General features: G+C 42.8%; 1 protein-coding gene across 1 annotated transcript; it reads right to left on the reverse strand.

The window, feature by feature from the left end:
- Positions 1-527: 527 nt before the first annotated feature.
- On the reverse strand, positions 528-14,401 carry znf292a (zinc finger protein 292a). Its single transcript, XM_077539974.1, has 8 exons — positions 14,088-14,401; positions 11,698-11,852; positions 8,926-9,004; positions 8,589-8,724; positions 8,302-8,504; positions 7,563-7,699; positions 7,184-7,325; positions 528-7,100 (listed from the first exon to the last, which is right to left on the reverse strand). The coding sequence occupies exons 1-8, from the start codon at positions 14,235-14,237 to the stop codon at positions 969-971; spliced, it is 7,134 nt and encodes a 2,377-aa protein (XP_077396100.1). The 5' UTR covers positions 14,238-14,401; the 3' UTR covers positions 528-968.
- Positions 14,402-14,421: the final 20 nt, after the last annotated feature.

Below are 14,421 nucleotides of genomic sequence, written 5' to 3' on the forward strand. Positions count from 1 at the left end.
GTTCAAAAACGCTACTACAGAGCTTTTCATCACTCAAACATAACAAAAATATATAAAGAAACGTTGACCTAGTGGCGTTTGATCTGCAACAGCCCATCACACTGCAAAGTAGGTTCGAAGAACCGGTTACATTTATCGAACGATTTATTGTTTTAGTAACTATATATATCCAGTAATTTCTTTAATGTTCCTATCTCACAGTCCCTGTTTGAACTTTGTTTAACAACTTGTGAAATATAACTGGTAACTGGCACATCCAAGTCATAGTATGCATGCTGTAGGTCCACCACATGTATTCTTACACTTCTGAATATTAAATTAATGTTACTATTCTTGCTGTGTTCAATTTTAACCATTTCATAAACATCTTTAATTAGCCTAAGTGAGGTTATTTTTTTCAATTATGATAAAAATCAGTGAAACTAAACACATAATTTGTCATGTATTTTCGCAACAAGATACTGTCTGTGCAACAAATTAATCCTGTCAGTAATATGCCTGCCAGACCTTGAAGTACAGAGACAATATTTTACAAAAAGAACAGTAACATTTTATTGAACACTTTGTGGAAGACATGTAAATATTACAGATAGGTCTACTAGTGTTGAAAAAGGATGAAATAAATACAAACAAAACATTAAATCCCATAGGGATATATAAAAACATTTTTTTCTTTAAAAGTATCCATTTAGCAAAAAAAAAAGAAAAAAGAAAAAAAAACAGTACTAAGCATAAATACAAACATGAATCTAAAATCTATGCCCTATGGATTACCTGGTTATTAGGACTAACATACATAATTAAAATCATCCAAGACATTTAATTTTGATGGTGTATAAAATAGGCCATTTCATCATTAACTATGACCATTACTGTTAACAGTTGGAAATTTGATGCATTGTCAAACCATTCTGCAGCATACTTCTCAAATCCTGAGTGAGACGGAGTTGGAAATAAAACATGGGGGGCTATGATCCGTTATGAGCTGAAAGCCACTTTTTTATCATAACCAAGGGCTTCATGTCTTGCAGCTGCTTAAGCAAAAGATCAGCACCATTTGAAAACGTTTTATCCATGACTATCTTCACATTGCTCACTGATTTGAGATTATGTGGATTCCTAAAGTCTACAAGTTTCTCACAACCTCCAAAGTGATCACTGGTTTTAGTTCTCAAAGCAATCCTGTGTTTGTGAGTTTGTCGTCTTTTGGACGGCAGCTCGGCAGTAGGCTTATCGTTCAGTTTGCGTTTGGAGGGGTGGGTCGACTCGGAGGTTTCCAAGAACTTAAGGAAAGAGTCCTCCAGTCCCAAAGGTTTGAAAGACCCCGGCATGGCGTTAACCTCCTCTTGTTGCTCTTGGGGTATAGGGGTACCAGGATTGGAGTTCTCTCTTGAGCTGCTAACAGTCGTACGATTGCGAAGGGTTTGTATCCTCTCGGGACAAGCTGGTGTTGGATTGACAGGTTTTCTGGGACGACCTCTTTTAGCTCCACCTTCGGTCCCATTTGACCCTTGAGACTCTACACTTCCGTCATTAGAAAGCTTGCTGTCCTCCTGGACTATTAGTTCTACTGCCTCGTCTGTGTTTTGCTCTGTGGATTTGTCACCCTCTTCTGGTTCGTCCTCAGAGGACGCGCATGATGCACCCTCTGATAAGTCATCATCTTTGAATCGGGATCGTGAGTACTTTTTGCAGAAAATGAACTGGCTTCTCTGGTCTTCGATGTATCTCTCTGTGAGGCCATGAGTCGCATAATGCTTAAAAATACTTTTTTCTGCTTCTTCAATTGTATCACAGCCTATTAGCATGCATGGGTACTGCAATGGCCACTTCTTAGTGCACATGGCTGATGCCTCGTCGTGCGTTTTAAGCGTAGGCTTCCCAAAATTGGTCCAATGTTCAATGGTCTTTCCGTCTTTTTTCTTTACATTTTTCTTCTTCATTTTGAATTTGTTTTCCACATTTTCTTTTCCATTGTTTATCGCCGTGAACAGTCCTATCGATCTATTCCTTCTCCCATCAGTTGATCTCGGCTCATAAACGTAGTCGTGTTTTTTGATCAGGTGGCGAAGGAGATTTGACTTTGTGGAGTAAAAGCGCTCACACCCTTCATACTCGCACTTAAATGTGGTATCAACTGAGCCACTCTCCGAGATGGCAATTTCTTTGTGGAAAGTCTTTATGTGCTCGATGTACTTGTCCACCGAGCTGAAGGGGAGCGCGCACTCCGGACGATCGCAGTCAAACGTCCCTATGGCCATGCTGGCCATCATTGAGGTGGCTTTGTCGCGGGTGAATTTGTGAAGCAAAAGGTAATGTTGCACTAACCTGGTGACTCCCATGAACACCCGTGAGCAGTTTTTCACTTGACACCTGACTTCGTGACCTTCGCCTGCCATCTCGTAGCTTTCTTGGCCGTTTGGTACGCTCAACTTCTCGGGACTGTCTTCTGCTCTGCTTGGGGGCAGTGAGGACTGATGCATGGCCCGGTAATGTAGGATCAAATTGTGCTGGATGGTAAATGCAGCAGTGCATCCTTCATGAACACAGCGATATGGTCTATACGGGTTGAAGGCGTTGTCGGCGTCGCACATTTTAAGCCCCATTCTTTTTTTAAGCTTTTTGTGGACTTCATCTTGTGTGGGCGTGTTTTTTGAGCTGCTTGGTTTTTCTGGGGAAGATGAATCAGAACCAGCAGGAAGGCTGAACTTTGGTTCACTTATTTTGCTGACTGTGTGATGCGCTTTTGGTTGCACGAGATCACATTTCTCTGTTACACCAAATTTGTGTTGGCCATCTGGACATGTAGCCGTCAAAGTCAGCTGCTCTTGGGACCTTTCAGGATAAGCCTGCATGCCCTCAGCCAATGGCCTGTCATTTAAATAGCTCTCAGCCGGTGGCAAACAGGTGACAGTTGATGTTGCATGTGGGAAGCCGTCATTTACGGGATTTCCCGGTGAAGCAATGAGAGGAGCTTCTGGATTGTTTGCACTTTTTATTTGAGGTTCAATTTCAATGTCAAGGGGTTCTTGTTTGATCAAAGGGAAGCTACTAGCTGTAGATTGCGTGACGCCACTTGTGTCAGCGGCAGGCTCACTTGTACACGCAACGTTCATTCGGGCTACTTGGTGTCTATTCCGAGCATATATCTTATACTTCTGTGCTTCTGCCTTTGACAACCGATGGACCTTCTCATAATGAATTCTCAAGCCTGTCGTTCTTGTAAAGGTTTTGTTGCAAATGTGGCAAGTGTACGGAGACAGTTTGGATGGGTTTCGTTTCAATTCTTCAATCATACCATTAGTGTAATCGTGCATTTTATTTAAATGTCTGAATAATGCCTCTTTTGTCATGAATGAGTAATCACAATCTCCTCTGACACACTTAAAAGGTTTAGATACTTTTGGCAAAACCTTGTCATCTTTCTTGCTTGGTGTGGGTTTGCTTTTTTTAGGTCTAGGTTCAGTGGTTTTATTACTGTGGGTGAGACTTTGCTCTAAGGACAAATTACCCCGCATCTTCTCTTGGGCAGCTTCAATCAAATCCAACCTCTGAAAGGCATTCGATATTTCCATCAAGTGATCCTCTTGATGAGGTGGAGCACTGGCAGTGTAAGCCTGGCCTGCTGCTTTCTCTTGCTGACTTTCAAGGGCAGGAGCAGAGATGTTTGAAAAGTCGGTTATATTTGTATTTTGGGGTTCTTGTTTCAGTGCCATGGCAGAGTTCATTGCGGTCACGCTACATGATTCTTGCGGGAAATCACCATTTGGCAAGTTAAAAATGGCTCCATTACCTTCTGGGACATGAGGGTCATTGAGAAAATCAAGAAAGGATGTCGGAAGATCAGCAGTCAGGTCAATTTCATCTAACGGCCTACACTGCGAGCGTTTGGACAGATGACCTCCGAGAGACTTTGTGCTTGAGAACTCTCTGAAGCACCTTCTACAAATGACCTTGCCATCCTTGATAATGGCTGGCCATTTGGTTCGCTTGCTCAGCTTACCACGTTTTCCTTTTTGGCCATCAGCATCATCTTTATCGTCAGTAGCTTGAGTTTCACATGCCGTATTAGTACAGTCTCCTTCAAGATGAAAGTCAGTCTGGGTGATGTTTTGTGGGCTAAGCATGCCATCCACAGCATTGTCCATATGTTCATATCCAGACGTCACGTTTTCTGTCTTAATTAATTTCACTGCAGGTTTTGATGTCTCTTGGGCCTCTGGGCTCAGACATTTCATAGGAATATCAACTGGTGAACTCCGTGTCACTGAGTTGTCGCTTTGAGCATACGGAGTGTGGTAACTTCCTTCGGGTAAACTGTGAATTGTCGACATGCTGTCCCCGTTATCCGACTGTCCTGCCACGTTCACACTGGGTTTCTTTGCATCCGCTGAAACTCCTCTGCCATCAGGAGGCATTAGTCCATACTGATTAACACCATTGTGCATTTGCCCTCCGTTGTCAAGCATCAATGAACTGGATAAGTATTGAGACATCAAACTTGAATCTGAAGGAATGTGAGAGCCAACGGCTCCATGTAAAGCTGACATTGAGTGCTCTCTTTCAGCTGGGAGTGAAGCTGTGGTTGGATAAGGATCAGACTGCCATTGAGGATAGCTGCGGGAGGGGTACTCGTTCGCATTGAAGGCATCTGGGAAGCAGCTGTTCAGTTGAGGTGAAGACCATGACTGGGACACGTCGGGCTGACTGATTTCTCCGGTATTGTTGGAGCTCCCCCAGGATGGGTACAGTGTGGGGTTCACCATTGGAGTGATGGGCACAGGGTCCATTGAACCAGGATAACACTGGGCAGGTGAGGTTGAACATTCTGCTGGGTAATCCATTTGCTCCACCCCGGGTTTGTTGCATAGAGGTCCAGGCTGATTTGGCGCCTGATTTGGAGGCTGCTTGTTACCGTTGGGGTACTGCCTGCGTGCAGCTACTCCAGCTGGTGCCCTTTTCGCTGTAATTTTGACCACTTTATTGTATTTCTTGGCCAACTTCCAGTCCTCAAAGATTTCAGGATGTTGCTTCTTCACGTGTCTTGACAAACTTTTGTTTGTACTGTAAGCCCTTGTGCACTCATTATGCGGGCAGCTATGCAAGTTTTCCTCGTTATTGGGTACAGCAGGCATTCCTGGGGGTGGATATCCCAGCAATGAAGAAGGGATTTCTGTCTTGATTTGGTTAGGAGGAATCATTTGCGGTACCGCTTTCTGAAAGTCATCCGCTTCTATGTTATATTTCTCTCCTCCCGTTTGACTTGCGCTGACATTGGTAGCACTCGGGACAGGTTGTGGAAGAATCTTCACTTGCTCTGCCATGGCCTTTTGTGCATACTGAGCCTCCAGTGCTGCTTTCAAGTCAGTTGGTGCTGAGCCAGGGTTTGTTAGTGGAGTGTAGCATTTGTTTGGATCTTTCAGTTCAATATGTGCCACAGAATTCAACATGTTTTCAATCGAATGTTTTACTCTAATAGGAATGAGCTCTTTAGCCATATCTGGGGAGCTGCATGGTGATGTGTTTGCCTGTGAGGCTTCTTTCATAAATGCATCTGAATTACTCGTGTCAAGGCAAACAACAACAGATTGCGTGTTCGCCTGACATGGCGTATTCTCCTCTGGCAGTTCAACTTTGGGAATGATGGGAGAACTCTCATTTATGGCTACCACATTGTTGACTGTGTTGTTGGTATTGTGAATCTGTTGATGAGATAAGAATTGACCCTGGGAGTAGAATATTTTCCCGCAGTCATCTGTCGGGCAGGTGTAGGTAAGGTAATGCTGAGCCTCGTGATCATACAAAAGGTAGGCTTCGCTGAAAACCTGCCCACAGTTTGGAAACATACACTGGGCCTTAAACTCTGTGTGTGTTTTCCTATGCATGAGAAGTTCCGAATTGGAATTAAAGTTGGCCCTGCAATCCAGTTGTATGCATATGTATGGTTTGCTGCCACAATGCATCTGCAAATGATCATTGAGATGTTGGACATTAACAAACTGCCGCCGGCAATACTGGCACACCACTTTTTGTTTCTGTATCTCCAAAAATCTCAGGGCCTCTTCATTGTCTTTGTGCGACCTGACATGAGCCATGAGGTTGCGGAAAAACTTGAACGCTTTGGAGCAATTTTTAACGGGACAGAAGCAATCTCGACTTATTTGTGTGACAGACGTCGTTTGTTCTACCTTCCCTGATTGGACACTGGTTTGTGAGTCATTATTGACAGGGCTATTAATCGTCGTTGGAACACATTTCATATTTCTTGATGGACTTTTAGGAGACTGCGGTAGTTTAAGCCCCTTTCCTACAGTTTTCATCGCAGCAAGCCGCTCTTTACAGGACTGCTTGACATGTGACGCTACATGTGGCTCTAAAACCTCTTTACTTTCAAAGCTGTCTGCACAAATAGGACATAGATACACTCCATCTTTAAAATGCTTCTGAGCGTGCCGAACTATTCTGTGACCCAAGAACTCCTTGTCACATAGAACACAATACTGCATGTAGGCTCTCCAGTTTCGAAATCGAGCCGATACAAATCCTTGCTCCCGGAGTTTCTTTGCTTCTCTGTTTTTTTCTTTTTCGTCTGTGATTTCATTGAGTTCATTTGTAGTGTTTAACAGAAAATCCTCCAGGTCTCTGTACTCGGGGAGTTTTCCCTGTGTACTTTCCACCTCTGGCTCGTCCGTGTCATTGAGCGTATCGATAGATGACACGATAGCTGCTTCCTCACCCATCAGTGCCAAGCAATTGCATTTCAATGTTTTCCAGTCCCAGAACTCTGGATCAAAAGGCCACTGTGTCTTCAAGGCCAGGAGTAACTCACAGCGTAAGGAATTGGGCACCGGCAGACTCCCGTCCTCCTCGGGCTTTTGATCCGGTTCATTGTACAGTGACTCAACAGCGTAGTAGGAGTCAACAGTAGGTTGGAGGAGGAATTCAGTCAGCTGGCATGCACGCTTCACTTCAAGATCAGTCGGCAAGATGCAGGAAATAGTCTTGCAGATAGTGGATTTGCTGTCCGTATGGTCACTTGAGGTCATTTTCAGAGCTTGAATGCACATTTCCACACAAACTGGAAGCCCCACTTCTCCAACCTGGAAACCAGAGAACAAAAGATTTGTAGAAAGAAGCTTGTTGACGTGAATAACCAACTTCACGTGCTTTGTCCTTTTGTTACCTCGTTCTGGATGACTTTGATAAGGAATAGAATGTGACAGACACTTCTGCAGAGAAGAGCCATCTCTTTGCTGTGCCTGAGGAAGGACTCGGCCGAAGACTCCAAACGCATGAGTAGCTTACTCCAGAACAGCGTAAGTTCCCTGCAAAAACATGACAAATTAAGTCGGCAAAAAACAAGCAAACAAACAAACAAACAAAAACTGACAAACATGCTGGTGTACCCTAATTATGTGCAAAAAACGAAAATATCTGAATCTGCTCGTGACATGTGACACTGTGTTGATATGGATTATTTTATGGTCTTCTGGGGGGTGCGCAGACAACTCCAAAGTAACAAGTACTAAGAGTATTTGTTTCAAACAAGTATACACACTTACCAGGCACAATACACGTCTCCTTGAAGAAGCTGTCGCTTGAGAAAGGCAGAACATAAACACTGTGCTCCTTTCTCATCTCCTTCTGACTCCAAGTTGCAGATCATTTCCAGAGCATCCTTGCAGTCAATTGATGATATCTACAGAGGCCAAAGAAACAGCCATATTAGGTGGAATCAATCAGCAACCACCAGTCTTAACATGAATAATGCAGGGCTTTATACTAATTTTGCACTTGTAACACTGGTCCGACCAACTGACAGGAATTGGTCGCATTCTTTTTTTTAGGAGGTAAAACATGACCATATTTGCTGATAGATAGTTGTCTTAACAGGCACACCGTTGTTTCGTGATGACATTTTTAACAGCACACACTGAAAAGTTGGCCGCTTATGTGCGCATATTGGTCGCAGGCTCGAGCCCTGTAATGGTGCCTGTGGTGATTGTGTACATAAAATTAAAGTGTTTGTTTAAAGGATTCGCTTTATAATGAGGCGTTTTGACAAATATGTATTATGAATGATCAATTTCCTTCGGTAAAAATTCGGTAGAATTGATTGTATTACTGTTCTGCTGGATCCAGTTCGGTCTAATGACTTCAACAGCAAATTTATTTGAAATATTGAAGCATTTTTTATCTCTAGAAACTCCAAAAACTCAAAAGACAAAAAAAAAATTGATGGTGGGAATGGGAAATTGCAGACTAATCGAAACACAAGATGGTAAACGAGATTCTTCTTACCTCTTCCATAAGTTCCTCCTGAGTTTTGGTCATGCAAATACAGAGCAAGTAGGTTTGTTTGAAGTTCCCTTTTCCTTCATATCCTGGATACTCTGAGCACATCTTTGCAAGGGTGGCAGCTTTATCAACACTGTCTACTTTGATAAGGTGCTTTATGCGCATGCTGAGAAGAGTGGGGCCTTCCAAGTCAAGATACTCATGAACTAAAGAATAGGAAAGAAGGGAGAGGAAAGATGAGAAAGTACATATGGAGGACATATAAACAGTGTAAGTGTGTGGGCAAGAACCTTGCTCCGTTTGAGGGATGGTGTTGGACAAGATGCTGCTGAGTGTGGTGTTGGACCAGATGCCATCTTGCTGTGCCAGAGCAAAAAGCGGGCGAAGCTGTGCACTCCCACTTTCTTGCAAAAGGCTGTGTGCCAACTGTAACAGAAGACAAATGAATATTTAGTGCTGACTAATTTACTTTTGGCTGCCTATACATATTAAGAAAAGGAATATATATCTATCCATGTATGTTCTCTAGGTCCAGCTCAACTTAATGTGTTGCCATTACTAAAGATTGGCCGATTGCTGCAAAGATAAGCATCCAAGAAGCCCACTGACGGCTGAGGGGATACTGACCTTCATGGAGGACTGAAATTCCTCCCATAAGGCACCAGGGATATGCTGGGGCAGTAAGAGCACCAGCTCCGCACAGCTCCTGCAAATCCAAACATTCCAAATTTATAATAGTCACTGACACTATCAACAAAATTTAAACATGTTTATTATTATGGGTGCATCATTGTAGCCCTATGGAGGGGGGCACAAGCCAGTGCAAACTGTAGCCCGGTCCCAAGCCCGGGTAAATGCAAAGGGTTTTTGTCAGGAAGGGTATTCGGCTTAAAATGTTACCCACCAAAATATTTTGCCAAACAAATACAGTATGAGCGAGACAAATTCCATGCCAGTTCAGTCGTGGCTCAGGTTGGTGGAATTTCAGCTACTGTGGGTTGAAGATGGAGGAGAGGTCAAATGTGGGGTCATACACAGAAAGAGAAAAGGAAACCACAGAACCTACTACGCCAGAAAGTGGGGACTTTGAATATTGGGACTATGACAGGAAAAGCTTGTGAGTTTGTTGACATGATGATTAGGAGAAAGCTTTTGCTTATAGGCTGGATTTAAACGTATGGGTTGGGTTTAAATGATTTTACGATGGTGTAGATGTGAAGAGAAATGGAGCAGAGGTAATCTTAAGGGAAGTGCTAGTTAAAAATGTTTTAAAGTAAACTGGCTGCCGCCCAACAAGTTTTCAAGAAAATGTACCGTAATTTCCGGACAATAAGCCGCTACTTTTTCTACTTGCATTCGACACTGCGGGGAATACAACTGTGCGGCTTATCCACCAAATTACAATGGGGCGCAATATAAAGGAAGCGCAAGAGCACCAGGCAGAGCAAAACAAAGCAAGTGAGCCCAAATACAGTAGGAGAGAGAACGAGAGTAAGACAGTTTGCACCCTCATTATGGAAAAAAACGGAGAGGACGCTGCATTTAAGGTAAAGGCAATCAACCTGTTCGATTCTGACACTGACGAAGAGGAGTGTTTTGGTTTTGAGAGCGACAACAATCAAGAAAGAGTGGCTGACGAGGCCATTCTGGGCCTGTTCAGTTCCGACATTGAGGAAGAGGACTTCAATGGTTTTACATGTAGAGGATGATGGCATGAGAATTACCAGTAATGACTGACTTCTGCTATAGTAGGCTGATTATTTTTGTACAGTAATGTATTTCTGTACAGCCGTGTTATTAATGCACCTTTACTGCCGTGTTACTGACAAGCACTTTTAAAAAAGGATTTCATTTAGCCGTTTTGACGTTAATGCCTCATCAAGCGTCGTGAGTTTTGTTCTGTTGTTTTACTGTACTACAACTGTGACTGGAGGTGATGCACTGGATTATTTGTGCACCTCACAAATGCTGCTCAGATGTGAATAAATGGGACGCTCTGTGTTCCCAAACAGTCACCTCTGTCCCGACAATCTCACCCCCCGATTGACGGGAAACTTTGAAAATTGACGAACTAAGCATTGACGGAAGGGGGTTTTCGTCCATCAATGTAATAGTCAATCCGTCGACAAATTCAGCAATCCGTCAATGACGTCCCATTTTGGTGACGAATGACGGAACATTGACGGATTCCCACTTCAAATGGTGGAAACATTGACGGATGCTCATTTTGCTAAGTAATCGACGAATGTTGGATTGACGGTTCGTTCTTGAAATATTGACGATGCCGGAAGGGTGACCCGACTGTTGACGATTACCGAATGACGGACGCACAACAATTAAATGGCGCGCCCACCTCTGCTGTCATGGCTGTTTTGGCTATGCTAGGATGAAGGAGAACAGTAGCTAAGTAAAAGTCACTAGGCTCAAGAGGATTAGAAATAAGATCACTAGAGGGACAGCAAAGGTTCGACATTTTGGGGGAACAAGTTGGAGAGAGGAAACTAGATGGTTTGGACACATCGATACGAGAAATGGTGAGTATGGAGCTACCAGGAAAGAGAGCAAGAATAAGATCTAATAGAAGGTTGATGGATGTAGTAAGTGAACAGTATGTGAGCAGTTGGTGTTAGAAAGGAGGATGCAGAAGATAGACTTGAATGGAAAAGGATGACACGCTGTGGCGACCCCTAAAAATGATTGTCGCTGCATTAGTGTTTTTATATTTTGCCCATTGTTTGTAGCTGAAATATGGCAACGAAACACAATTGTGTACAATTTATACAGTTGAAATGATAAGACGTATGCGTTACATGACAAAAGAACTTTGAAAAGCACTTGGTCTCATCCACTTGCAACGTGCAATCTCGGCCGGTGGCTCGTGAGTGTATGTTCTCATGAGGATTTGCTGTGTGTAAATTCAGTGCTACTTTGCATATTATGTCACTCTCCCTGCATATATTTCCATGTGGGTTTTGGTACATTTTTATTTACTTGCATCCACAAAAAAAATCTCAATCAAACATACTGCCGTTAGTTAAATGTAACTTAGAAACCATCAGAAACAACATCCGTGGAAAGGACACTTAACAAAATGCTTTGTCGAAGTTAAAGTCCTTGAATGAGTACACCCCATTGAAAAGTAAGCTTTTTAACAATTTCTCAGTGAACATAAAAGATACATTTTAGATAAAAATGTAGCTTTGCTGGACTTTCTTTTTAACAAGTACTTGTAAATGCATTTGCTGTGCACACTTACCAATCTCATTTGAAATCAATGGAAAAAAAAAATGAAAAAAAAGATTGCTTCTGAAAGGAAACTCAAGGTTTTCTAGCAATTGACTGAATTCTTCGACAGAATGATGAGAATCAATAAAGCCCGTTTCCAGGGCTCATACGTACAATGTTAACTTTTCAAGTAGGAGTGGCACATTTTCACATTCGGAGGAGAGACAGGAGGTGGCGTTGGCGAAGCTGAGGATGGCCACCGTGTAGACCTCCAACAAAGGCAGTGGATCCTCGTCGGTTTTCCAACGGCCGGCATAATCCACCAAAGCCTGACCGGAAAAACACAATGTATACAGTCAGTATACAGGTAAGGCTGACAGAAGTTAGCCATTCCCAGTGAAAATTAAAGTGCTTAAAAACTCATATTGATCTCTACTGTTACTTCTAATGTACATTACTCTAAGATGATTAATCACTATTAACGCTAGATTCTACATTCTGCTTAACATACTTTTGAATGAACCACATTATGATCACTTGCACATTGTACTTATAAGACCTGAGTGATCTACTTTTACAGCAACAGCTAGAAACATTTTTTTGTCTAATAACAGATAATGGAACAACAGTAACACAGTAACAAGTTTTCTTTTGCCACCGAAAATAGGCTGTTATCGGCATTGCCGTCCTAACCCTAACCTTCACTGCAGGGTTATTAGGCAGTAGAACAGACACACTTTGCGCCTGTTCAAATGCAGCAATCACATCTTATACTTCAAATGTGGAAAATTCAATACCCGTTCAGCTCTTCAATAACATGTGAAACAAACGGCTCATTTACAACTCCCAAATGGATTCAAGAAATTGGAGTTTAAAAAAAGAAAAACGGATAGAGTGGGATTTGACCCTTTCTGGGCGACCATTCACAGGCCACGAGCTGGTACACATTCAATGGCGCAGAATTCATACTTGTAGGTCTTGTGCGATTCACGGCAAAATAGCAATCACTATCATTGTTGGTGGAAATCATTCTTTTAAATATTATTACATAAGCAATTAACTAATTATGTTTAGAAATGAACCATATTTGTGATTTGTGATTAATATGCATATCTGCAAAAATAATGTGTAGTGTGATTTCAAATGAGACGACAGTTAATTGTCTCACTGTAATGAAAATGAAATAAAGCCAATGGTACATTTTTTATTGTTAATAAAATTGCTAATATCGCACCAAAAAAAAAAAGTCTTTAAGAAGATAACAATACTACCTTTTCATCTGTCAGTGCATTATTATATTGTGGTTGCAATTTGCTAAAACCAATATTAGACTTCTTTGTATTGGATAAGTGCAGTTCACCACTTATATAAAAGGAGCAATTAGGATATTTATATAATTAGAAGTAGACTTGAACATACAGAAATCATCAATTGCATGTGCTTTTAACCAATTTCTGATTTTAACCAATTTTAAAAACACTTGTACTGTCGGCCTACAACTCCTTTATGATAACCAACGTCCATTCAAAAGTTGTACAAGCCCTGAAAGGTCCCTCCATTTTATTTGAACGCTGAACGACTCTTTTATTCTTTTATTATTTTTCACTTTTTGGAAACCCAACTCCTTCCCACTAGTTACAAGCAGGCCGAGCTGCACTCGCCCTTTCACACAAAGAACTTTGTTGTAAGTTGCAGGAAATCCTCAATGGGAGCCACATCTTTGTTGGTTACCTTGCAAACATTAGAGCTAAATACAATGATGGGGTATCGAGCACACGAACAGACGATATTTATGTGGTCGTGGCAAATAGATAAAAGAATGGTGATAGAGTAATGGAGTCAGTCGCACATTCGCTACAAAAATATATCCCAACTGCAACCTTCTCTTACTAATGTGGCTACTTTCAATGAGCATTGCATCTGATGTGATTAGCTCTATAAAAAATAAAGAGTGCATAAGGCCTAAGCTAACAACACCTTGGCAACGCATAATTGATTTTTCCTTCCTCACAAAAGTAGCCCATTTCCCCCAAGCGACCAAAATCCTAACGCAGACGACAGTACGCGAGGTGCTGCGTTTATGACGGCTCGATTATACGTCAATTACAAACATAATAAGCTATTTCTGTGCTTTTTTTTTCCGCCAACAACATTCGCTAACATAGCTATCTTTTTTTTTTTCACAGCATGACCACTGCACAGGACAGTGGGACCCTGCATACCAGCTAGTAGCATTGATCTCCTGCTAGCAATTTGGCCTGGAAAACGCGAGCAACACAAACAGTCTGCGCACATGAACCCGACTTGCTACCACTAAAATGGTTGGTGCATGAAGTTGTATGCAGAATTATCAATAAAAATGAACATCCACGTAGGGAAAAACACGCACGGCCCCCCACTCGTTCCCCATCTCGGAGGGTAGCATCAAGCTAACAGTGCGGCTAGCGCCTTTAGCTACATTGTTGTAGCCAATGTAAACGGGCATCCTCGGCCAGGAAGCCAGAGAAGGGACGCAGAGCGAACAGGGCTAGCCGGGGATGAGCGAGCGGGAAGAAGTGGCTAACCTGGCAAAATTCCTGGCAGAAAATCAGCGAGGCTTCCAGCGGGGACTTCGTGCTCTCCCTCAGGGCCGCGGTCAAGCCGTGGAAGCGGCCGCGGAGATCGTCGTTCGCTTTCTGTGTGTCATATTCCCTCTCCGTCTCCCCCTCCGCCATCTTCACAACAATCACGACCGCGTACGCACGCACAGATGTTACGCTGCCAGAATGGCACACGCACGTGCACGTAGGGGGGAGGGGGAAGGGGTCGGTGGTGGGTGGGTCTCCGGTCGGTATCAATCGTCGGGTGGAGTGGGGTGGAAGGGTTGCCGAAATATGTGCCTCTCCCATACACACACAC

This window comes from Festucalex cinctus, chromosome 12 (genome assembly GCF_051991245.1).
Source record: "Festucalex cinctus isolate MCC-2025b chromosome 12, RoL_Fcin_1.0, whole genome shotgun sequence".
In the NCBI taxonomy this organism is placed as follows: Eukaryota; Metazoa; Chordata; class Actinopteri; order Syngnathiformes; family Syngnathidae; genus Festucalex; species Festucalex cinctus.

Coding starts and splice junctions, on each gene's coding strand:
- znf292a (XM_077539974.1), bottom strand. CDS start 14,237: ATGGCGGAGGGGGAGACGGAGAGGGAATATGACACACAGAAAGCGAAC. Junction 11,853..14,087: donor TCTGCCAGGAATTTTGCCAG/GTTAGCCACTTC, acceptor TTTTCCGGTCAG/GCTTTGGTGGATTATGCCGG. Junction 8,725..8,925: donor AATTTCAGTCCTCCATGAAG/GTCAGTATCCCC, acceptor CTTCTGTTACAG/TTGGCACACAGCCTTTTGCA.